This window comes from Anoplolepis gracilipes, chromosome 15, assembly GCF_047496725.1.
Source record: "Anoplolepis gracilipes chromosome 15, ASM4749672v1, whole genome shotgun sequence".
Lineage (NCBI taxonomy): Eukaryota > Metazoa > Arthropoda > Insecta > Hymenoptera > Formicidae > Anoplolepis > Anoplolepis gracilipes.
Window position 1 is genome coordinate 3,895,188 of NC_132984.1, and position 25,134 is coordinate 3,920,321.

Here is a 25,134-nt window from a genome sequence, read left to right on the forward strand (position 1 = left end):
TCAGAGTCTTCAGCGACCATCGTTAGTCTCTAGAAATCGGATTCTTCTATTGGCCACCGCATGTTCGCATTCGCTTCGCCATCTCGATGTTTCCTAGTCTATGGCCCAAGCGTCTTGCGTCGTTCTCCCCCCACCATTTCCCTAGATGGCCCGCGAATGGCGTCGCGGAACGCGGAATGGCGACGAGCGATGAGTCGCGGAACGCCAGTTTTACAGAACGCAGTCGGCGAGCGGCCTCGGAACAGCTGATTCCCGGTTTTCGTGATACGCCATCGTTCACGGACGTTGCACGGGAGCACATGTTCGTCGCGCGATAAATTCACGCCACGTATTTTTCTCTCTCCTTCCACTTTTTTGTTCCTTTCACCTATATAATATACCTGGACGGGCAAGCGGGTTCGTGAATCCTAGTGACAACGGGCTCGCGTGCGGCAACGCCGGTGAAGGCCAGAAGGATCATCCGTTTTCCCGTATACGATGAACAGCAGCCGGCGATAACCGGCGTACCCCGCTGTCCCCGTGACTGTTGTTCGTCGTCGTTATTTGCCGCTTAAGGAAACATGGCCGATCGCGATAGCGCATCCGAGAGCGACTCGAGCTCGATTGACGGCGGACCGATCATGATGCCGCCGTCGCCGGTGACGCGCGAGCAGCTGCAGAAGCGCATCGAGTCTCTGCAGCAGCACAACCGCGTGCTCAAGGTCGAGCTGGAGACGTACAAGCTGCGAGTGAAGGCTCTGCAGGAGGAGAATCGCGGACTGCGCCAAGCATCTGTCATCATAGTGAGTGTGCTGGTCTCTTTTTTTTTTTTCTTGCAAGACGAATTTTTTTTTTTTTTTTTTCTCCCACTTTCAGTCGGAATGTTAATAATATCATTTTGCACTTGTAAGAAATTTCCTTTCGTTAAATGTTTGCAAGATTTATCTTTTGTATTTGTAGCAAGCGAAAGCTGAGCAAGAAGAGGAATTCATAAGCAACACCCTGCTGAAGAAGATTCAGGCTCTGAAGAAGGAGAAGGAAACTCTGGCTCATCATTATGAACAGGAGGAGGAATGTCTCACCAATGATCTGTCCAGAAAGTTGAATCAGTTGCGACAGGAGAAATGCAGGCTCGAGCAGACGTTGGAACAAGAGCAGGAGTGCTTGGTGAATAAGCTGATGAGGAAGATTGAGAAACTGGAAGCTGAGACTTTGGCCAAGCAGAGCAATCTGGAACAGCTGCGGCGTGAGAAGGTCGAGTTGGAGAACACATTGGAGCAGGAACAAGAAGCTTTAGTCAACAAACTGTGGAAGCGAATGGACAAGCTTGAGGCAGAGAAGCGTATGCTACAGATCAAGTTGGACCAGCCAGTCTCAGATCCTACTTCACCCAGGGAGATTAACAATGGCGACACAGCCACAAATCTGAGCACGCATATTCAAACCCTGAGAAGCGAAGTCGCTCGATTAAAACATACTCTACTTATCTCGCAGCAAGAACGTAAGGGTTATCCATTTTATTCATTATCTCTGAGAAGTTTAGTTACCTAAATTTAGTATCGCTTGCTTGTTAGATACGGAAAAGATGAAGCGGTACGTTAACGAGGAGAAGCAAATACGCGAGGAAAACCTGAGATTGCAGAGGAAGCTGCAGCTCGAAGTAGAACGTCGCGAGGCCTTGTGCAGACATCTCTCAGAGTCTGAGTCCAGGTCAGTGTCAATGTGCAAATTTTGTAATAATTTAAACCTGCAATTTGGCTAAACAAAAGTTTTTAAAAAAATTAACAATACATCTTTAATTAACCAAATTATTTACATGTAATTTATATATTATCTAATTTAAAATCAATTTTCCTTAACAGAGAGAAATATCAATTTATCATTTTCGACAATTATTTATATATTGATATTCAATATTTCCTACCAAGTGAATCTCAAATTGAAACAAAATATATAAACTTTATCCATACTTGAATGGTAAATAATAATATGTATTAACTCTTTCAAATAGCTTACAATATAAGCTTGCAAATACAATTTATTTTTATTATGTAAATTATTATACAATTTTTTAGTAGAAAGAATTTTATAAGGAGTATGATGAATAAAATAAATATTAGTTTAGTAAAATTAATGCTGTTGCTCACAACAAATTTTACAATTACTGCCAATTACTACTTTAAGTTTTGTATTGCATGAACATTAGGCTTGAATATACCGGTTTACACATATCTTTTCTTAGATTTTGCTTAAAAGGAATATAATATCTCTAGGTATTCTTTTTTAATTATGTTAAATTTCTTAAACAATCGTAATACAAAAGAATGACATAAAAAGTGTATCTCTTTTTTATGACTAAATTTTAAACACGATTGAAAGATATTTTCTTAATTTTATGGGCTTCACAGTTTGGAGATGGAAGAAGAACGGCACTACAATGAAATTGTGATGTCTGGAGGGAACATAAGGACACGCACGCTGTCCAGTCCTGTGCCCTACAATCCTTCGCCTAGTTCCTCAAGGCCACTAAGCCCAGGTAAGTTTTTAATGTTTTCTTAATCTGACTGTCACATAAATCAAATGAAAAAGATGTAGGATATACAAAATATATAATTTATATATGAATAGAGAATGACGTGATATGTACAAGTGACTAAAGGTGGCTCTTCTTTCCTCTAATGCATGTTATGTGTTTAGCGAATTCATGCGAGTGCGCGTTTTATCATTAGGTATTAACGTGCTAGGTTCAACGTCCAGAGAGGGCTTCAACGCAAACCGGTGCTACGCCTGCGGCCAACCGACTGCCTCTCCTTTCGCGAGCTCGTCGCCTCCTTCAGGGGTAAATTACTACGTAGAGAAACGACGTTAATGCTGGAGACTAATTGATTATTTGTTAAATATGATAGTCTTTTCTTAATGTAAAATACTTCTTCTTCAATTAGTATCTAGCATTGCTCGACGATCGAGCGAGGAAACACGTTTTCTGGCGCTCTAGGAGAATTATTATTCATCTTTGTTCGCGAAACAGGGACATATCGTGGCGCCGTCCAGCAGACGCACGTCGGATCGTTTCGTCAAGCCGGCAATACCGCCCACCATCGTGAGTCCTGGAGGACCGCCTACCATCGCTCCCAATCCTACGGCCGCTCCCCATCCAGGATCACCGATGGACATCGCGAAGACATAAGTCGTCTACTCAAAGAGAAGAGGACTCTTTACGGAAACTCCTTTTATGCGCGCGCAAAGTACTTCTCTAAACGATTTGCGTTCCAGTTAAAAGAGGATACGCAGTTCGATCGAGACCACACCATCGGCGCTTTTTCTCTTCGAACATCTCCGTTCGTAAACTACTACTTCAGCTCTAATGTAACACACGGGCTACCGCTTTAAGACACGGGACTTAAAATAATTCCGATCTGAATGGCAGTTATAGAATTTAAATGATACAATTGCGAAGCCTGTCGGTCGCGGGATGCTTCTCTTCGAAGCCCCCCGCTTCCTCGATTCCTTTTAATGCCTGAAATACCATTCAGACCGAGCTATTTATCGTACTACGCAATTAATATCGTTTGAGTGTTCTACGTAAGAAAAAAAAGAAACATTGACATGTTGCTTCCATGTTCCAAGTAATCATAATATAAATGTTGAGCGCGAACGTCTGATGGACATCTACACGCGTATTTGCGATATTATTATTATTGTATCTTACTGTGCGTTCAAAAAACGTAAACGAAAGTAACTAGGGTGTAGCGTTGCGATGTTAACACGATTTAACAGGTATGCATTTTGTTTAGCTTTGAGCCTGAATAATTTAGTGCCACAGACTTTTATATATTTTACTAAATCGCTAACACAGCTAAGTTGGCCATTTCTAAATGGATAGAATTCGATATGCAGTCTCTCGATAAAATAGTGAATATATATCTTAAAATAAAAATAACAGTGAAAAATATTAAGTATACATATAATTTACATATAAAAATTAGCGGTTTAATATAATATGTAAAAATCTATGTTTAGCGCACGTTACTAAAGTGGAAGCATAATTCTACTGGAGGAAAGATTTAATTAGTTCCGCAAAGATTATATCAGATTTTATGAATATACAACCAGGCAAAATTAGATCTCAGTAATCAGAGATTTCAAGATTTGAAAAATTTTGAATTCAATGATGGCGAGAATCTGACAATTTATAAGGCCTTATAGTTCCAAAGATTCTAAACAGTCCAACGATCTGAAACTCTAAAGCAGACTCGCTGATCTAAAATTATATGTATTTTGAAAGTGTTTGAGCATCTAGGTGTCTAAATGTACAGGCATATATTTAAAATAAATATTTAACAATCACAGAATATTATTAGTTCAAAAATCCAAGTATTTGCAATAACAATAATTTTAAAATTTTATTTATTAAGAAAATATACTCGTGTAAAAAAAGAGCCTAAAAATATTTTTCTTAAATCAAAATTTTTTAATTGTTAGCTTTGCAAGCTTGGTGTTTTTGAAATATTCGCTCTTAGAATTTCTAGATGTCTTTTATCTCAGAATTTCTAAAAGTCTTGAATTGTTAACACTTTTAGATAGCATGGTACATTCAAAACTCTTTGATCTCAAATTTCTCTAAAAAGCTATAGAATGTCAGAACGTTGGAATTTAGAATCTTGAAACTCGAATACGCTGAAGCGGCGAAGCCTGGAATCTCGATATTGAAGAGTTAAGCATCTACTATATAAGAGAAGCAGATTTTGCATATTATTTAAAAATATTTTTGTTCGCTAATAAATTGTTTTTTATCAATAATACATATACTTTAGCTCGAGATACGTTGTCTGTTATGTTACATCGAATCAGACTTGTAGTCTTTGTTCTTTAGAAGCATTGTTTCGTAAATTCGCGTTTGTTTAGAATTCTTATTCCTGATATGTCTGTACTTTCAATAATTTTAATTCATTTGTGTAAGTTTATACAATCTTGTTTTTTTTTTTTTTTTTTTTAAATGTTTACCTCGATTTTTTAAAGATCTATTTTCAACGTTGGAGAAATCTGGAAGTCTTGAGATTTTTAAGGAATGTTATAAAGGTTTCATACACTAAAGGATCGCACGCGTTTTTTTTTTTTTCTTTTTTTCTAAAGCTTAATATCTCTCAATATATGTCAGTTACCATGAATTAAAACGTGAGAAGCAGAAGAATTTGAGAAAAGTATGCGATATTACAAAGCTTACACTAATGCGAGCGATTTTCTCGCGTTCCTTCCCTTCCGATCTCGTAATACAAGATAACTAAAATGTTCTATACAATGAGAATTCCTATTTATTAAAACAGGTGTATTATATATAAACAGTACACGAAAATTACAGGTAACAGCGTTGTTTATTATGTTATGTTGAACGGTACATATATATGAAAACAGTCGTATATATGATATAGAAGTTTATTATAACGTAAAAGGTTCTTATCGATAATTGTGTAATTACGCAGATATGCTTCACAGCTGCATAGTATGTATTTTATTCAAGCTTTTATGAAATACAGTCACGTTTTTGCTATTATATACGTTATCTATCCTTTTTCGTTATAAATAACGTTATTCGTATAATATAATTTAATATATAATTTGGTTTTTTATTTAATATACATATATATAATTTAATATTGATTTTTTTTATTAATATTTATAAATGTTAATAAAAAAAGACAATAAATATGCATATTTTTAATTTTAAATGTTACTAAAAAAGAGCAGTATATGTTATTTATAATTATATAATTAATTATAAATAAAAAGTCAATATATGCATATTATATAATTTTAAGAAAATGTGCCATTTTATCATATTTTTGTCAATAATTCAGTGTATCTGTAATCAAGATAATTTGCGTCTCGCGGTTGTAAATTACAGTGATCTGTATTATCGAATTATGAAATTACAGAGTCACCTGTATTATCAGTATAATATTTTCGCGATAACAGCGGATAGCGGATAGCGGAGAAACTGTGGTTTGACTATAGTTCAGTCTCGACGCACGTGCTAAAGAAATGAACGATTTTACAATGTGTTGAGAAAGTGTCATCCGTTAATCGTCCTTATACCCTTTAAAGGATCACTTTATCTCCTCGTTTGAACATGTCGTAAGTACGTAATATATTTCTCAAGTTTCTTTCGAAATCTCCAAAATGGAGGCTTATCAGCCTCACATACGCAAACGTTTTCTCGTCCTATTAAAATAAATTTAACACGTTGATCGTGCACGTTATTTGCAGGGTATGAACAAGACAGAATATATTCTGTTGCTTCAGGATTGTTAATTTTTCGCTTAAGGAGTCCTTATAGTGTCTATGAGGCAGATCGCGGAATCTCCCGGTTGTAAGAAATCTTAATATCAAGACACTATGAATTCATGCAGCAAGAAGAACGAGGATGTATTGGCGCAAGTCCTGGAACTGTTTCTTCTGCCAGATTACAACGTCGTCTCGACAACTTATTTAGATCATTTGCTCAGTCACATTGCGGAGAACACAAAGGATTGTAAGTGAAGAATGTACTATTGTCCTGTTACCTTGTTGTTTCAACACGTATCTTCTAATAAATAAATGTCTCCGGCATGAATTTTGCAGGTGCTACAATCGATTATGAATACTGCGACGTCTTTCAAAAATGGATACCAAAGGCCTTGGCAGTATGGGAATCTGGACAGAAGGCTTCACAGCCTGTGATTACATTTACGCTGAAACTTGTAGGGATTATCTCGCGGCACGAACTACGTTATCATTACTGGCAATGCCAGGATGTATACAACAGACTGTATAAAATTCTGCAATTGCATAGAGATGAGTTACCTGCCTCTATTAAAATGGCATATACAACAATGCTGTCAGACTTGATTGTTCATCGAAGTGGTAGACAATGGGTGATAAAATCTGGTGAGTATTTAATAAAATTAAATGATGATTAATTTTCAATATTTTTTTAGAATTGTATTACAAGGAGGAAAAGAAATATTTTTTTTAAATATACACATATGTACATTATATTTTTATAAATAAAAAGTATAGCAAGTAAAAAATTATAAAAAAATTTCAATGCACTCTAAACTTGTATATATTATTTGCTTACAAAGTGATATGGCTGTAAATTATTATTCTTTTTTTAATTTCCAATATTTCTTTAGAATTGTATTACAAGGAGCAAAAGAAATATTTTTTTAAATACATACATATATATACATTATATTTTTATAAATAAAAATAACAAGTAAAAAATTATTTAAAAATTTCAATGCACTCTAAACTTGTATATATTATTTGCTTACAAAATGATATGGCTGTAAATTATTATTCTTTTTTTAATTTTCAATATTTTTTTAGAATGGTATTACAAGGAGCAAAAGAAATATCTTTTTTAAATACACACATATATATATACATATATACATTATATTTTTATAAATAAAAATAAGTAAAAAATTATAAAAAAATTTCAATGCACTCTAAACTTATATAATATGGTATGGCTGTAAATTATTATTTTTTTCCTATTTAACCGCTACAGGCGTATGGAAGGACGTCGTCAAGTGTGCACATTGGAATCACACAATGTATGTTACGAGGGAGAGCCAAAAATTCTTATCAACGTTGTTGCTGCATGAACAAAAAAACGTCGAAGCCTGTACAGAGATCATCTTGACAGTCGCTGCTCCTTTAATGAACAATACTGTAGATGCACAGCTGCATCAGGCGCTCGAGGAGACATACTTGGAACAGAATAGGTTGTTGTGCGCCACATTGGATCTATTGACCAGTATCTTAGAAAACACATTGTTTGTGAGTCTGGATAATAGCATTCCCGAATTGCTCGAGAAACTCGTAAACCTCGAGATGCGAGTAAAAGCACTTTTCGAGGCATGCATCAGCACTCGCTTCCTTCAGCATGTGCACAAATTATTGCTGCTGTTGCTTTTCTTAAAGCTAAAGCAAGGAATCAAAGAACACACCGATCTGGTTGACGCAGATGCATGGCAAAAGTTCTGTTATGGTTTGTGTTATATTTCTATGATGCTACTTTCAAAAAAGTATATCATAGAATTGGTGAGGAATAATAAGTTTGCCATGATATACTGGAAAAAGCTACTCTTATTACGGGAGATAGCTTTGCCAGAGGAACACAAGTTTGAACATCAAGCTATTGCTCTCATGGTAAGTAAACTACTGTTTATATTATATAATATATATTTGTGTATATATAAGTTATTTAAATGTTATTACTAAAAATTATATACATTTTTGATTTGCATTTATTTGCAACTATATACTACTTTGATAACAGATATTACCATTGTGCGTGTGTATAAAGAAGAATCATCTAAATCACGATTTCTTTGATATGTTCATTAATAAAATTTTCGACGTAACGTGTACCACTGTGCAAAGATTAGCATACAACATGAGGGACATCATATGGAAGGGAGATCTACCAATGGAGCAAATTTGTAAAGTGTCTATTGATCTGCTGCTTGAAATATTAGATATAATGGATAGAGTGAGTATGTTCTTAAATATTTATTAATTCATTTATTACATATAATTTTATTTTGCAATTTATAATTTAGTTTATTTGTAATTGAAATATATAATTATTATTATATTTTATTTTATCTCATGTATACAGAATTTATGTATAATCTTTATAAAATAAATAATCTTTATAAATTATGTATAATATTTATAAAAATTAATCGAGCTTATAACTCAATGAACATCTTATAATTGAATTATTGTACTATTTCTAAATTTGGGATTATAGTTATAAATAGTTATGCACACACTTGCAAAACTATAAATTTTGAGTTCTTATTAACTCCTTTTTAATTATTATGAACTTTCCTAGGATGTAGCAGTGATCGCCTTTCAAGCTTTATGCCATGTCTTGAAAAGTTATATGCCAGACTTGTGTGGGGAAACAAAGAATGCATCATCAAATATGAACAGTACCTCTCCTTTGGAGCATCAACGAAAGTTTCGTTATAAATCGATATTAGAAGGTGATCCTATAGTCCAGTATCCTATTTTACTGGCGTCGCTGCTCGATGGATTAGCCATCATGACAGAGAAATTTAAACTAAAATGGCAGGAATGTGTAGAAACGATATGTGTATTATCTCTTGCACAGGAAATCCTTAATCATTCTGGGATACTACCAATGGTAAGAAACCGATTGCAAATTGTATTAATAATAGATTAATTTTTTTCCATAAAGAAGAAATTTAATTGTAAATGTTTGAAAACTGCGGGAAAAAGAGGATGATACAAATCTTTCTTACAAAAATTCTCAATTTCCACTTAGATTTGCGTGAAGGCGTTGAAGCTATGCAAACTCGCCATTCATAACTTCATGCCGCCTAATTTGGCATTACTCGTGGATTCGGACAGTCACATGAACGGGATAGGACCTACGCTTTTCAAGAGGCTGCACGACCCCAACTGGGAAGTAAGAGATAGCGTTCTTGAAGTTCTCAACACCATCGCAACGATCTCAGAAGACAGTAAGTGAATTAGAATATAGAATAAGATTAGTACATGTGTAGCCATGCATGAATCTTATATTTTCTTCTTTATCAGTATTTCAGGTAATATAATTAAAACAACGAGAGATAACATATATAATATATATATAATATATGTAATGAATAACATATATAAACATATATAAAATATATATACAAATCCACATACACACGCACCAGAAATATAGAGTGATCTTTCTGTCGCAGAATATCCGGCGTTTCAAGACTTCTTGTTGACTAATCAATTTCCGAAAGTCGCTGTCGAAATTGTCAAAACGGATGGCGAAAGTTACGTCAGAGCGTCGGCATTAACATTTATCGCGTCTATCGTTCGCATCAACAAACTGTGGGAACAACAGTTGTCACAAGTAGATTTAACTGTAAGTATTATTTTTTTTACTTATAAACTTCTGAATGTGTCGTTGAAGAAGACGAGAAGTTACATGAAAAAATTGATTCTTACAGCAAATGGCGATTTATTTACTCGAGAACGAGAGTGAAGCGATAGTCAGAAGGGAGGCTGTGAATCTAATCAAGGAGTTATACGTCCATCAGAAGTGGTCGTACGTAGAATTTTTAAATATGTGGATAATAATCGGTATATTGGATAATTGAGTAATCAGTGTATCATTCGATGCGCAGAAAAGAAGTCATCGATTCGATGTTGCGAGCAATGTCCGTGGCGGCTGTATTTGATCTGCATTGGGAGGTGAAGACGAACGCGTTGACGTTCTGGGATCATTTCGTCAAGTCACATTTGACAGATCAGGGAATGCTCGATGACTCGTTCCCGAACGTGACGTTCTCCAAAGAACACAGAAAAATTGTGGCGTTGAACGAGACGGAAATTAAGAGGCGGCTAAATAAAGCGCTGGACGAACTGGCAAAGCAAAATTGCCTAGGTGTAAGTAATCGCAGTAGAACTTGGAAATTCCGATCTCACATAAATGAATGATTTTAATTCATAAATAATATATATAATTGTTAGGTGCTCCTAGTCACTTTGAAGGACGATAGCGACTTTGAGGTATGCAAAACGTCCGCTACGATAATAGGCAAGCTAAAATCTTGCTTGCTCAAGTACAAATTGGACAGTCCGTCGGCTCCAGTGGAAATCAACGCGACGATGGACACCGTTTATATTAAGGAGACATCACCGGTACCTTCAGTTCCTTCCAATAAAAAAACGAGAAACGCTTCACGCGTCATTGAAGAAATTGTAGACGCGAACGATACTAATCTGCTGGCGGCTATTTACAAGAGCTCGATGAACATGGATGGCGAAATGACGAAGGAGGAGGAGGAGAAGAAGATGGTCGATTATATCTCGTCCGTGACACGCCAGGATTTTCTCCACACGATCTTCAATTGCGATATCAATGCTTACATCGAAGAGAAAAACCGTTGGTTGAAGACATACACCAGTAGCTTTGAATCGATCCTGGAGGATATACTGACAATGTACAAACAAAAGGACATCAATTCGATGGACTGTTATTAATGCAACAACGCGTGCCTTAAACGATGATTTCTGACGTTCGGCGCGTAATTTGCATTCCTTTCCTTCCTCTATGGGCGCGTTCGGGGAGATACTATTAGCGCTAACAGTGTCGTTTTATCTTTGTTACTCATTAAAAGTTAAACAAAGATAGAACGATGTTATTAGCGCTAATAGGGTCTCCCTGAACGCGCCCTATATCGGGAGAAACTAACGAATGCCGAGTGTCAATTGTATAGTTATAAATATCACACTTGAGCATAATTGATGTACATACACACACACACACACACACATATATATATATATATATATATATATATATATATATATGTGTGTGTATGTGTGTGTGTGTGTATATGTATATGTATATGTATATTGGTTAAAATTGAACTTGAAAAACGTATGTAATTATCAATAATAAAGAGATTTCTTTATGCGGGAATAGATATTTTACAAATCGATTATTCGGCTGCGCTCTTTTTATTTTGTATATCTTTTAAAACCTGTTTTGATGTCCTTCATCTTTTCCCGATAAAAGTTATCTTTTTTTTAGAAGCGCAATTTTCTGTAAGAATTTTTCTAATTACATATATATTTACATTTACAATTTATATATATTATATATATAAATTATATAATTATTATTAATTTATAATCATTGTTATTAATATAAACATAAATTATTTAAAAAATGTATACATATGTATATGTGTATGCTAATTTTTTGCTCAATTGTCATTTATTTTGGCTAGCCATATAAAGGAAAGTCGATCCTTAGATACATTGATTAATGCGAAATATATAGTAAAGAAAGTTTCGGTGTATTTAAGCAATTCATAGTAACGCGCCAAGAGTAATAATTGTAACGTATGAAAAAAAGCTAATTTTATAATTTATAGAAAAGAATTTCCGCTTCTGACGTCATCATTGGGTGTGACCAATTCGTGTTATTTAAAGATATCTTGAGATTATTCTCAGGTGAATTTTTTTTGCATTTCTCGTTCTTTCAGGCTTTTAAATATATATTATCTATCTCGTTCTCTATTCCATTCCAGGTCAACTAAAAAGACTAAATCCTTTTTTTCTTCCGTTCGGCAACAAGTATATCTTTATGCGTCGCATGACATTACGCGCGCGTTTCTGAAATTCGAATAATATTTCTTGATTTTCCGTGCATAAATATATATATTTTTATACGTGTATTTTACGTATCTATTTTATGCCCGTAGTCTGTATAAAAGTTTTCATTTCGAACTTTTCGTCCCGAGAAGAAGAAATCAGTATAAAGTGTTTATGTATCATTTTCCGCTCTCGCAGATAACGAACGCTAGACCAGCGTGATTGTATCACGTGGTTGCATCGCGAATGCGAGTGGTTTAACCGGTTCAACAACATCCAACAAGAAAGTGAGAAGGACGAGTGATGCACATTCGAAGGAATTCTTTTCGGTCATTTTCAATCCATCTTTATTAACGTATAAGTGCGTTTCGACCTCAAAGGAAAATAATGCAACCTTTTAGAAGAGCCCGCTCGTCCGTTTCGCCAACGTCAAATATCCCGACGCAAAGTCGTGTTATTGTCACGTTAACACCGGAAAAATCGTTTTGTTCCACGGAAAATGCGGACGCGCAGGAGAAAAATTCAGGGACAAAGATCTCCGAAAAAAAGTGAGTTTGATGTTTCTTCTTTTTCTCTTCTCTTTATGCACGTGTTAGACGTTAACAATTTCGAAATAAATAATTACAAACTAAGCCGGTGAGATAATAGATGAAAGGAGAAGCGTGCGATAAGAAGTACAATTAATTAAAATCAAAGCGGATGAGTAGATGACTAAATTGAAAATTATCAAATTTCTAGAGAGACACAGAAAGACGAGAAGAGAAAATTGCATTGCAATCTAACGAGGAAGATGCATTCACTGGATCTCAAAAACTGGCCAATCTTCAATCTTCTAGAACCAGATTTTATCCTGCAAATTCACATGGTTTTGGTATTTGGTAAGATTTACTTTTTTTTCTTTTTATTACATTGTCTTTTTTGCTACACCATATTATTCTTATGCTATGGTATTTTAAAACAGATAACTGGAATAACAAGGCTCTAATTGTGACGAAGGAACAGAATGTGTACAGCTTAGGTACAGCTTATAATAAGGATAATTATTTGAAAACTGATGACATATATATTGCTTTCTATCCAAAGAAAATAGAAGAACTTTGTGGGAAAAACATAAAGACCATTGCTCACAGCTGGTATTTTGTCCTGGTGCTTACAGAAGAGGGAGAGGTATGTCAAAGAAGTCATTCCTCGAATGATACATCTGAGTTTCTGGAAATAAATTTAAATCTATTTAAAAGATAATATTGTTAGGTTTTTACAGCTTCCTAAGTTTTAAATTTTTTAAGAAGAATTAGTAAAAATAAATAGAATTAATAGAAATAAATAGAAATGAAGTTTATATTTATACATTAAGATATTATAAAAAGAAAGAAAATATAGATAAGAATGATGATATAAATAAGAATGATGATTGTGTTATTTGAGGGATATTGTAAAAAAGTTATTAGTCAGTTATATAGAAATGACTCAACAGATATGGTATCTTTCGATTCTCATTTGTTTTGTTATTTTAAACTAATTGCATGTGCAACATTTTTATTCTAAACATGTGCATCAAGTCATGATAAAAGTATAAGTAGAAAAAACTTTATATATTTTATATATATTTTAAATAAATAGCTTTAAAGTTGCTTTAAAGTACAGATAGTTGGCTATAATATTTATTTCAACATGTAATTATTTTTAAAATTAAGACTACAGGACATAAAAGATTGTAATTTTTATTCAATGAGAGCAGGAGACAAGAAAGAAATTTTAAAAATATATCTGATGTACAAGGAAAACGAAAATTATAGCACATTTATAACACATTTTCAATTCTTTATACATTCAATTTGGTTTTGTAAAAAAATATATGTATACTTGCTTTCATATTTTACAAGTGTGAGAAAACATTAAGTTCTTATATGTATCTATTACCATGGCCAATGAGTTTATCAAATTAAAAAGCCTACTTAGAACAAAATAATATCAAATTTCATGACTAATCTTTTATCAAGTCTCCTCTAACAGTGCTTTTATATCAAATGTATCAGCATATAAAATAAGATATCAGAGAACTGTACTACAGCATTATTTTTCAAAGGTTTATTCCTGGGAATTTAAGAAACGCGGATCAGATGTACCAGTCACGTCCACGCCTATTCGAGTGGCTGGTTTAAGCGAGAAACGTATCGTGGACATCGCATGTGGCAGTTGTCATTCTCTCGCTCTGACCAGCGATGGAAAGGTGAGCAAAGTTTGAACAATGATAACGATAATAATTATTCTTACAAACAATTTTTTTATAATTGTTTATTAATTTAGGTGTATGCTTGGGGAGAAAATAATTATGGCCAGGTTGGTAACGAAAGCACAACTATTTTCGATGGTAGTCTACCAAGATTGCTGAAACATGCATTAGAAAATAAAAATGTTATCCGTATCGCCTGTGGCTCAACGTTCAACATAGTTCTTACCGACGAGTACAAATTATATGGTTGGGGCAACAACGAGAGTGGCCAGATTTTAATCGATAATACTATCTTTCCTGTTACTACCTCCAGCAATCCATTTGGTTCTTCTGTCAATAATGCAACAATCTCCATAAATGTAGTTGACTCCAAAAAAGCAAAGTCCGACTCTCAGACATTATCGACTAATATTCAGTCGCAAAAGCATTTCGCGTACCCACGAGAAATTGCCACATTTATCTTGGAGAAAATAGGTGAATTTTTATTACTTTATATTATATTCGAAATTTGATCTTTAAGAATGTTCTAGTATCAAACATCTTTATGATTGAGTTACGTTTCAGTTAAGGTAACCTGCGGAGACGATCACACGTTGGCGCTCACAGATAAAGGAAAGGTCTATGCATGGGGCAGAAACATTTGTGGACAAGTGGGCGTTAGTAACGAATTGAAATTTTCCGGTTCGATCATGGTATATATAATGCATGGATTATTGATAAAAATTAAACAACTTTTTAATAATTGTTAAGATGAGTAAAACAAGAAATAGAATGATAAGAAATAATCAACAGGTGAACGTGCCCGAGATGGTAGTGGACATCGCTGCTTATGGTGATTCGAGCGTTGCCGTCGGCATTAGTAAGATTATCTATATATGGGGCGATTACTTTAGTCAACATATTACCGCTCCATTTTCTACGAAATTCTTGAGGATTCACGACGCGTTTGTGCACAGTAGGTTGAACGCTATGTACAAACCGCTGATTGTCTCTGCAGGCGCTTGTGAATACATCAAAGAATTATTGAATATATTGGAATCCCTAGGTGCAGCATTTGACGATCCGGTACGTCTTTTACTCGTGTCATTGTTCTGTATGTACTTTTTCTTACTATATAACTGGACATTTTTTCGTATTTCTGTTTATTAATATAAAAAATTATAGAAACTTAAAAGAGATTTGTAGATTTCTAAAAAGGAATGGGAAAACTTTTTTACATAGAGAAAAAATTATAATCATAATGATTACTTTCATTAAAGTTAACTAAAGCAATTATTTAAATGTTATTTTGATTACGGATTTCTGGTCTCACTCCAGTTACATTGAATTAATATTAGAAGGAAAAAATCATGTAAATTTTTTACAATTAATCTTTATATTAATTTTGTATTATTAAATAATTTTTTTAACAACTTTTATTTTTTTTACAGTCGACGAGCGATTTTACTGTACAAGTCGAAGGACAACCTATTTACGTTCACAAGGCTATTCTTAGGATTCGTTGTCAATATTTCAAAAACAAGTTTGAACATGATTGGAAGACTAAGAATGATCAAAGGTAAACAGTTGAAAAGAAATTGGTTCTCTTATTGAGAATCTCTCAATTTTGATTATTCCATAATGTTAACAAGTTGTTTTTTAACAGTACATCAGATTCATCGACGGTATACACTGTGTCAGATAAATTTTCTCACATCGTCTACAAAGCCTTCTTGAAATACTTATATATCGGCATGGTGGATTTACCTTCGGAAAACGCATTAGGTGAATTTGAGTTGAATATGAGTTCAAATCATTAAAATTTATAACCAGGAATTGAAAGGACATTTCGTTACAGATCTTATGAAATTGGCCGACAAGTACTGTGAGGCCAGTCTGAAGAAAGATTGCGGTCAGATAATAAAGAAAGCAATCACCGCGTTGAATGTAGCTTTCTTTTACAATAAAGCAATCGAATGTAATGCAAAGGTAAATGTCGCAGCTCACGCTTAATTGCTATTAATATTATAATTGATCAATTGCAATATATTTATTTATGTGTACATAATATATCGTGGAATGTCATGTGAATTTTAGGAACTCGAGGAATTCTGCTTCCACTTTGCTTTGTGTAATATGAAAGCTGTAGTATTATCGGAAGATTATATTAAGTTAGACATGAATACAAAGGATAATTTTATGCGCAGAGCAGCGGAACATAATATTTTTAAAACGTAACTATTTTAAAGGGCAAGTTTTAGCATAAGTTTCTATCCACATCGCCGACTGTTTTTTTTATTTCTGTATGTGCACCAGTGCATCGAATAATAAATAAGTAAACCTTTTTGTTCCAGTTATTCCATAATTTAACATTACACGATATATATGCGAAATGAACATTATATTTTATCTAATTTTATTTATTAATTGAGATATTTGAAAAATTCATTCAATTTCTTTTAAATAATAAATTTGATGTTATTTTTAAGAAACTTTTTCTTTTCTCTGTCTTTTGTCAAAAAGAGTGTACATAAGGGGAACAATAATTGATATTACATACAACATTCACGTATCGAGATTATGAAGAAATGTAATAATTAGACAATATTACAAGCTATGCTACTCTTAAAGAGTTACATGCCAGACTTGTGTCAACAAAGAATGTATCGTTGAACATTAATAGCAATTCTCTTCGGAACATTTACGAAAATTTTGCTACAAATTGATATTAGACGGTGATTCATTATTCTATTTTAGTGGCGTTACTGCTTGACGGATTAGACATCATAACGAAAGAATTTAAACTGAAATAGTAAAAATGTGTAGAAACGATATGTGTATTAGTATTTATGCAAGGAGTTCTCAATTATTTTGGAATATTACCAGCGTAAAGAAATTGATTGCCTAAATTGTAATAATAAATTAATGTTTTTTTTATAAAATTTAATTATAATTATATAATATAACTATTTAAAAACTGTTAGAGAAAAAAAATGAGATAACTTCCTCACAAAAATTCTAAATTGTTACTTAGATTTGCATGAAGGTGTTGAAGCTATAAAAGCTCGTCATCTATAACTATACCGTCTAATTTGGCACTATTCGTGGATTCGGACAATCACATGAACGAGATAGGGTTTATGCTCTTTAAGAGGCTGCACGATTCCAACTGGAGGTAAAAGCCAACGTTCTTGAAGTTTCGAACACCATTGCAATGATCTCTAACAGAGATAGAAGACAGTAAGCAAATTAGAAAGGAAGTTATCGATTCAATATTATATCACTGAACAATGTCCGTGACGGCTATGTTTGATCTGCATTGGTAGGTGAAGACGAACTCGGTATGGGATTATTTCGTCAAGTCGCATTTGACAGCATGAAATGCTCGACGACTCATTTCCGAACATGACATTTTTCAAGCGTTGAACGAGACGGAAATTAAGAAAAGACTAAATAAAACGTTGGACGAAGCAAAGTTGCTTAGGTGTAAGTAATCATAATAGAACTTGGAAAGTCAGATTACAAACTTTACATTCTTAAATCTTTTGTCGTTTTATATATACAATTAAAAAGAATAAATATGTGGATTTAATTCATAAATAAATATTAATAGCAATATATAATGTTTCAGATATTTCTGGTCACTTTGAAGGACGATAGCAACTTCGATGTCCGTATGCAAAACATATAATAATCAAGAAATTGAAATCTTGCCTGCTCACACAAGTAGAAACTGGACCATCATTACTAAAATAGTATAACGATATATACCGTTTACATTAAGGAGATACTGCTGATACTCTCGTCTCCTACGTAAGGAGATAAGGAAATGAGAAATGCTTCTTCATCGAAGATACCGTAGACGCGAATGATCTGCAATTTGTTGACGGCCATCTATAAGACCTCTATGAACATGGAGGACGAAATGATGAAGGAGGAGGAGAGGAAGATTCTATATATTTTGTCCGTGATGCACCAAAGTTCTCTCCGCGCGATCTTTAATTACGACATCAATATTTACATCTACCGTGTTGATTGAAAACATCATCAGTAGCTTTGAATCGATTTTGAACGACATACTGACGATGTACAAACAGAAGGACATCAATTCGATGGACTGTTATTAATGCAACATGTGCCTTAAACGACTCTTCGACGGCGCGTATAATTTGCACTCTCTCATTCCTCTATATATCCTCTATATTTCTCGGGAAATAAATATATCAATAAATAACTTAATAAGAGTATATATATATGTATACATATATGTATATGTTAATTCTTTCTGCTCAATTGTTTCTTTTAGCTAGACATATTAAAAGCGTATCTTCAAACACATTAATGCGAACTAATGAAGAAAGAGTGCTTTGGTGTATTTTATTAATCAATAACGCGCAAAAAATAAACATTATATCGTACGAAAAAAACCTATTTTTGTAATTGTAGAAAAGAATTTCCGCTCCTGATTATGATAATTGGATGTAACTAAATTAAGAGAAATTTGGAAAATTTTTTTTTTACTTTTGCATTCTTCGTTTTTCTTTTTCGAACTTCTAACAATAAGTAAATATTACATTTATCTCATTCTCGTTCTCTAATTCAGTTAAAAACAACAAACCTTTTTTCTACGGTTACGCAACAAGTATATCGCGCGCGCGTTCTTCAAGTTAGAAATTAGAATAATATTTGTTAATTTTCTGAGTGATGACATCAACGTAATTACATTTTGTCTTTTTCACATTACTATAAAAGAAAAGAATAAGGAAAGAACAAATATATGTCAATATGTACAAAGAGTGGCATATTTTTTTTCATCAGCAATTTATACGCACCTAAGAAATAGTATATAAACTTTGCCATTGAATATATATATATATATATATATATAAGACACACTTATTCAAATATATTTAAACACATGGAAAATTTTTAAAATACATATACCTGCAAATTCTGAAGCTGTAAAAAAGCAAAGAATAATTGATGTTACTATTGTAAAAACTTATTATATAATGTATATTATATATTTCTCTGATACAATAATATATAAAAAGAAAATATTCGATTCGAGTAATTAATATAATATTATTATATAATAGGTCCACTTTAGTTATAAAATTGAAATAATATCTTTAATTCGAATATTTTTTATTTAAAATAAATTGATTTAATTGAAGAGAGAAATTCTTTATGTAAGTTATTTCGAAGAATTTTTATCACAGAACTTGGTTTTCTACAAATATAAATTATATGCCTGTCACGTTTATCCCCGCCATTTATTCCCTCCACGTGTACATTCAAAATACGCGCGCTCGCAGATGGCACTATAACACCTCAATATAACGAGGTTAGGGTATCGTTTAACCTAAGTCAACCAAACAAGATCGGCTAGCTGATCGAGAGAAGAGGAATCAAGAACGAACTGAAAATTATGTACAACTTTATTGCAAAGACCAGAAAAATAATATAGAGAAATAGTGTTAAGTCAAACATGCAGAGATACATCTCTGCTAAATAACTTTTACATCGGAAGCATCTTCCAGTTAGAAAGGAAAAAAAATGATTCACGGGTACGTACTTTTTGTTCAAATATTATGAAGACTATAGAATTTAAAATCTTCATAGTCTGTTTAATAAGATTTTTGATTAATTATTTATTAATATATAATATAATATATATTATATTTATTTTTTAATTATTTATTTATAGAAAACCTGAAGTACATATCTTTGCATTAAGATTGTTTAGTTTTGAGCCTTTGCATTGATCGGCTTTGTATCGCAGGTGCAGAAGGCTCTGTGTAAGCAGCATGAAGGTACAGCATCTCTTGTCATCGAGATGTGCCAGCACATTGTCCAAGGTAGAGGCGAGGAAGCGGAGGAATCAGCTGTTCGACGAAGAGAAACGAAGGCAGCGATCTGAGCTGGGTAGGATCGAGAAGATAGAGGTGACCTACAAGTCGGTAGAGGACGAAGTGGTGATGGTGATGAACCGTGACATTTCCACACCGTACGACTGCGCCAGGCACATCTCCGAGAACGTCGCCAAGATGTCTGCCATCGCTCTAGTGAACGGTCGCGTCTGGGACATGCACAGGCCGTTCACGGGCAAGTGCGAGCTGGAGCTGGTGACTATGCAGAGTCCACGAACAGGTGCTGTCAATTATGCCTTCTGGCGTACGTGTTCGTTCATCCTGGGTGCCGTGGCAGACAGCGCGTTCAAGGACCACGTGGACGTGCATCTGCATAGCTTTCCCGCACCAGCGGTCCGTTCCGGTAGCTTCATCTACGACGTGTTCATAGATCTGCCAGATTGGCAGCCGACCGATTCCGAGTTGCGTGCCATGTCTGCGCTTTTTGTCAAGCTGACAAACCGGGAACTACTGTTGGAGAGACTAGAGGTGCCGCGTGGCATCGCATTAGATATGTTCCAGGTATAGAATATAGAGATTTACTTTTGTATGTTTCATAAAGTTAGTCAAATATCACTTTACACATCCTTCCAGGATAATCCCTTCAAGTCTCAGCAGATACCTAGTATTGCTAAGGACAGTGACAATGATAGAGTGCCATTGTACCGTCTGGGGGATCACGTGGACATCAGCAGAGGTCCTATGATTAATAACAGCGGCCTGGTGGGTCGTGTCACCGTGTCGGCCGTGTACAAACTCACGGACGGGCCCGTTGACGGCCTGTACCGTTTTCAGGGCATCGCCCTGCCCAAGGGCATTTTGCTTAATCACTTTGCCTACTCTATCCTGGAAAAACGCGCCAAGAAACTTAACATCGCAACGTGGCAATCTCACATCGAAGACGAGACGATGAACGTGACAGCTTCCATGAACTAGGTAATCAGCCTCGCTTCGCAATTGAAGAAGATCCTCGTGTAAATAAATGCATCTTTTAGTCATTTATCTGTTTTTTAAATACGTCATTGTCCGATGTTTCGTTGAGTTCGACATGGATCAAAGATATATCAATTTGATATCCTAGTAATAGAAGGACTAAATTTATCAGACGTATAGAGAGAGAGACAAAAAGTGTATACGATTTTTTTCACGTCATTTCAATTAATGTAACTACAGTAAGCGATCAGAAGTGCGATACACAAGTGCCTATACATTTCATAATTTTTTTTCGTCAAAGAAGATTCTGTCTAGGATTCCTTTTGACTACTTTTATCGATAAATCGTAATACGTTAAGATCATCGGATAAAATGCGACTAATATATTTTTCACCTTCAAAGATATAAAAATTGAATGATCGTTAAATATTATTGTACATTATGTGTATAAGAGTATATACGCGCGATTCAACGACACTGGGAATGCTTTACTCGAGGACCGCGCACCTCCCAGGTAAAAGCGCCCGGCAGTCTGTTAGCTTTGGACGCCGCGCATGCTGTACTCAGTTTCAGGTACAATTCTTGACGTGAGTTGGCACCGCAGTCTTCGAGGTCGTCAGTCTTCAGGCTCATCCTTGTCGACAGCGGCGCCAATTCTGGTGAACATCTAAACGATTAACATAAATCGCTTTATCTTTTTCAATGCACGAGAAAACTCTGATGTAAATTTCACTCGAGGAGCTACTCTAAACAATTTGACACTCTGTCTGTTATAGAGTTAAAAAAATGTCACCTATGTTACTGAATAATTATTATTTTGGACTGCGACGTTAGAAACGAAAAATTATAATCATTATTATTGAAATTATACATTTGTATGAATAATTTTATCTCGATATACATACACACAAAGAGATTCTAATTTACAGAGAAAGATTAATTTTTTTTAGAACGCGTGAATATGTTTTTTTCCAATTATAGTTCGAGGAGGGAGAAAAAGGTTCTAAGGAAATCATTCACGAAGGGAAAAATTGCAAAGATTTTGCATTTTTTTTTTAATTATTACCTTAATTGAACTCTGATGACCAAATCGAAGCGATGCGACTTATTATTAGCTTCCTCCAACTCTCGACTGGTGTTCTCCACGTTACCGGATCTCGTGTATCTGAATTTATTCTCGTAGGCATACTTGCTCATGTTACCGTAATAAAAGAACTGGCCCCCGTATTCGCCGTATCCTGCATACGTGGAGGCTGGCGGTGGTTTTTGGGGCGGCAACGACGACGCCTATAATTAAAAAATGTATATATATTATATATATATATAATAATATAATATATAAATATAATAATATAATATATAAAATAATATATTATATATAAAATGTTATTTGATATATTATTATATATACAGTACGTTAATTAAGTAAAAAGGAAATTCTCTAAAGAAATGATTATAAACTCGATTAAAATAGATTTTTATTATATGTAATTATTTTAAATTAGTCTGATTTAATCGCCGTACTCGGATTTTACGGGAGTTACCGTCGCTCGGAGGAGGAGCTTGCGCTCGTAGTGCAACTTGTGGAAGAGGTGCCTATTGAAGCTGCAGACCAGCCGACGCAATCTAAGGTACATGTAACGCTGCCTGTCCCGCCAGCAGTTCTCGTAGTTCGCGTTGGGCACCTGCAGACACATGAACCACGCGCGTCTCAGGACGTACTTGAGTTGTATGCTGACCTGAAAATTGAATTAAACGCGGACTCACGAGTCTGCGGTTTAAGTGATTAAACTTTGTTGTGGAATTTTCCTTCGAGAAATGTCTACTGAACGATTCACGTGTATCATTCAGGATAATGGCAAAAAACAAGAAATAAGAATCTTCCACAAGTATAGTAACGATCAATAGTTAAATTGAATACAATTAATAATATTAATTAATTAAAAAATTAATAATTAATAATACTTGACGTAGGATTATATCGGAACAACCCTTACCATGGGATTTCCTGTCCTCGACGAAGTCCTGAAGGATAGTAGTTGTCGACCCTCTCCCAGACAGTCTAGGACATCGACGATCTTACAGCCCGAAACTAGTGCAGATCTATCGGTGATTTTTCTCTTTTTTACTGATTCTCTTCATGATTATACTTAATTTGTTAATCGAGTCATTGAAGCAGTCGCAAAAATTAACGATTACTACTCGCTCGAGGATCGTAGCTGACGAGGGAAAATACCGTTACCTGTTTATCCTGCGCTCTGTGATCTTCTCGAAATGATCCATGAAATTCTCACAGCTGCGCGTAAAGATCTGCAAATCGACGTAGTTGAAGACATTCGTAGGTACTCGACCAGGATTGAGAATTGTCTGTAGCAAGCAGTTGAGGTTGTCGAGGACTCTACCACCGTAGAAGCACGAGATAGATGATCCACGTGATCTTCAACGATAAAAAATGAATAAGAAAATATGTATGTCGACTTTTTCTCTCTAATCTTAATAACGTTATTATTATAGTTATTTTATATACTTTTTAAATTTTATTTATATTAACAATCCATTTATTTTATTTATATTATTAATATAGTTTTTTCTCAAGAAATTAAATTTCTTAAACAAAATTTAGGAATATATTCAAATTTTTTTAAAACACAAATATCTGTTAAAAAAATATATATCGATTTTTTCTTTCTTTATTCTCAATATTATACAATTTTTAAAATTTTATTTATTAAATATTTTATTTACATTAACAATCTATATATTATATTTTTCATTTATATTACATTATCAATATAATTTTTTCCTAAGAAACAATTTTTTAAATAAGCAAAATTTAGGAATATAATTTAGAAATATATATTAAAATTTTTTTAGAAGATAAATATTTGTCAAAAAATATAAACATCTAATGCATGTGTATATATATATATATATACATACAAGTACACGATAATAATAAAGGTATCGAAAAATTTTTTAAATACGCTAATATATTTTTATGTTTTTAATTTTCAATTTTTCAAGAGTTTCACCAAATTTTTAAATTGTTCACAAGAGATATAGATGAATTTGAAAACCTTGGGTGCGTGTATCGCCACGTGACGGCCTTTAACATCTGATACTGGGAGCGAATGAGTTCGAGCGCGTTGAAGATGCTACTATATTCGAGTAACTCCTTATCAGTTTTTACGTTGTTCAGGAGATTCTCAGTGCGTTTTATTGCAGTTTCCAGCTTCGTGCCAGCCACCAGGAACTCGCTGTTTAATACAGTGGCGGCGATATCGAAGCAACGTCTGCTCAAGAAAGAGATTAGATTAGTAGAGACTACTAAAGAATTGACAGGACTATACAGTTGCGTTTTAGAGTTTCCTTTAATAACTAGATAGATGAATTAATGATACAACATTTACATAAATAGATTTTGAAAAATTATTTGCTAAATGTTAATAATATAATTAAACCGATGATGCTTTCTCTTTAAAATTCTGTATTCCGAGAAAATGGAAAAGTCCCGACGAAATCTCTCTACCTGGAGATCAGACGAACCGTGCAAGCGACGTCGTGTAACGACAGCATCCTCAGGATGATGCCGAGAACTTCTGGCGGCATCGTGTCCAACGTGCACCGCACATTTTTGCATCCTCGCGCGTTTTGCGAAGACACTCTCCGCCGTTTCGGATTCATTTGACTCCTTGAAATTCCCGATCGCGACCAATCACGTAACCGATCAATCGCGATCAATTACAAGGATCACGTGCGTTCTCGCATAGCGTTTCGCGATCGCTATAGAATTTCCGGTTGCGGGAGGGAATTTCTGAAATTTTGCGAGAATTCTTTTGGCGAGAACTCCCGAAATTTGCGCGAAACAAAGACTCTCGCAATCTTTCCACTGTGATGACAGCTTCAGGATATCGA

The 25,134-nt window shown here is 34.3% G+C and overlaps 5 protein-coding genes across 10 annotated transcripts; 4 read left to right on the forward strand and 1 right to left on the reverse strand.

Moving 5' to 3' along the window:
• Window positions 1-189: 189 nt before the first annotated feature.
• Window positions 190-5,530, forward strand: LOC140674201 (coiled-coil domain-containing protein 6). Of its 2 annotated transcripts, none has more exons than XM_072907591.1 (6): window positions 190-782; window positions 940-1,480; window positions 1,554-1,689; window positions 2,388-2,515; window positions 2,709-2,818; window positions 3,008-5,530. In XM_072907591.1, the coding sequence occupies exons 1-6, from the start codon at window positions 561-563 to the stop codon at window positions 3,164-3,166; spliced, it is 1,296 nt and encodes a 431-aa protein (XP_072763692.1). In that variant the 5' UTR covers window positions 190-560; the 3' UTR covers window positions 3,167-5,530. The 2 variants fall into 2 exon arrangements, with proteins under 2 accessions (XP_072763692.1, XP_072763693.1); XM_072907592.1 differs by having other exon boundaries at window positions 191-782; window positions 2,724-2,818.
• A 406-nt stretch (window positions 5,531-5,936) lies between these two features.
• On the forward strand, window positions 5,937-11,611 carry LOC140674191 (uncharacterized). Of its 2 annotated transcripts, none has more exons than XM_072907564.1 (11): window positions 5,937-6,115; window positions 6,244-6,508; window positions 6,598-6,903; window positions 7,532-8,175; window positions 8,306-8,518; window positions 8,867-9,181; window positions 9,323-9,521; window positions 9,750-9,922; window positions 10,008-10,105; window positions 10,185-10,446; window positions 10,531-11,611. In XM_072907564.1, the coding sequence occupies exons 2-11, from the start codon at window positions 6,373-6,375 to the stop codon at window positions 11,041-11,043; spliced, it is 2,859 nt and encodes a 952-aa protein (XP_072763665.1). In that variant the 5' UTR covers window positions 5,937-6,115; window positions 6,244-6,372; the 3' UTR covers window positions 11,044-11,611. The 2 variants fall into 2 exon arrangements, with proteins under 2 accessions (XP_072763665.1, XP_072763666.1); XM_072907565.1 differs by having other exon boundaries at window positions 5,937-6,111.
• A 121-nt stretch (window positions 11,612-11,732) lies between these two features.
• Window positions 11,733-17,794, forward strand: LOC140674196 (RCC1 and BTB domain-containing protein 1-like). 4 transcript variants are annotated; one of them, XM_072907577.1, is made up of 14 exons: window positions 11,734-12,710; window positions 12,901-13,040; window positions 13,124-13,329; window positions 14,249-14,392; window positions 14,470-14,869; window positions 14,960-15,087; window positions 15,188-15,460; window positions 15,826-15,953; window positions 16,041-16,159; window positions 16,233-16,363; window positions 16,472-16,608; window positions 16,729-17,285; window positions 17,409-17,614; window positions 17,701-17,794. In XM_072907577.1, the coding sequence occupies exons 1-12, from the start codon at window positions 12,550-12,552 to the stop codon at window positions 16,742-16,744; spliced, it is 1,983 nt and encodes a 660-aa protein (XP_072763678.1). In that variant the 5' UTR covers window positions 11,734-12,549; the 3' UTR covers window positions 16,745-17,285; window positions 17,409-17,614; window positions 17,701-17,794. The 4 variants fall into 4 exon arrangements, with proteins under 4 accessions (XP_072763681.1, XP_072763678.1, XP_072763679.1 ...); XM_072907578.1 differs by lacking the exon at window positions 16,729-17,285 and having other exon boundaries at window positions 11,735-12,710; XM_072907579.1 differs by lacking the exons at window positions 16,729-17,285; window positions 17,409-17,614; window positions 17,701-17,794 and having other exon boundaries at window positions 11,736-12,710; window positions 16,472-16,718.
• Window positions 17,795-19,712: 1,918 nt separating this feature from the next.
• Mrpl39 (mitochondrial ribosomal protein L39) lies at window positions 19,713-22,141 on the forward strand. The gene is made up of 3 exons (XM_072906982.1): window positions 19,713-19,944; window positions 20,160-20,808; window positions 20,881-22,141. The coding sequence occupies exons 1-3, from the start codon at window positions 19,934-19,936 to the stop codon at window positions 21,220-21,222; spliced, it is 1,002 nt and encodes a 333-aa protein (XP_072763083.1). The 5' UTR covers window positions 19,713-19,933; the 3' UTR covers window positions 21,223-22,141.
• Window positions 21,688-25,053, reverse strand: LOC140673803 (uncharacterized). Its single transcript, XM_072906984.1, has 7 exons — window positions 24,749-25,053; window positions 24,297-24,512; window positions 23,462-23,656; window positions 23,217-23,322; window positions 22,764-22,958; window positions 22,286-22,506; window positions 21,688-21,886 (listed from the first exon to the last, which is right to left on the reverse strand). Exons 1-7 carry the CDS (start codon window positions 24,901-24,903, stop codon window positions 21,688-21,690), a joined length of 1,287 nt encoding a protein of 428 aa, XP_072763085.1. The 5' UTR covers window positions 24,904-25,053.
• Window positions 25,054-25,134: the final 81 nt, after the last annotated feature.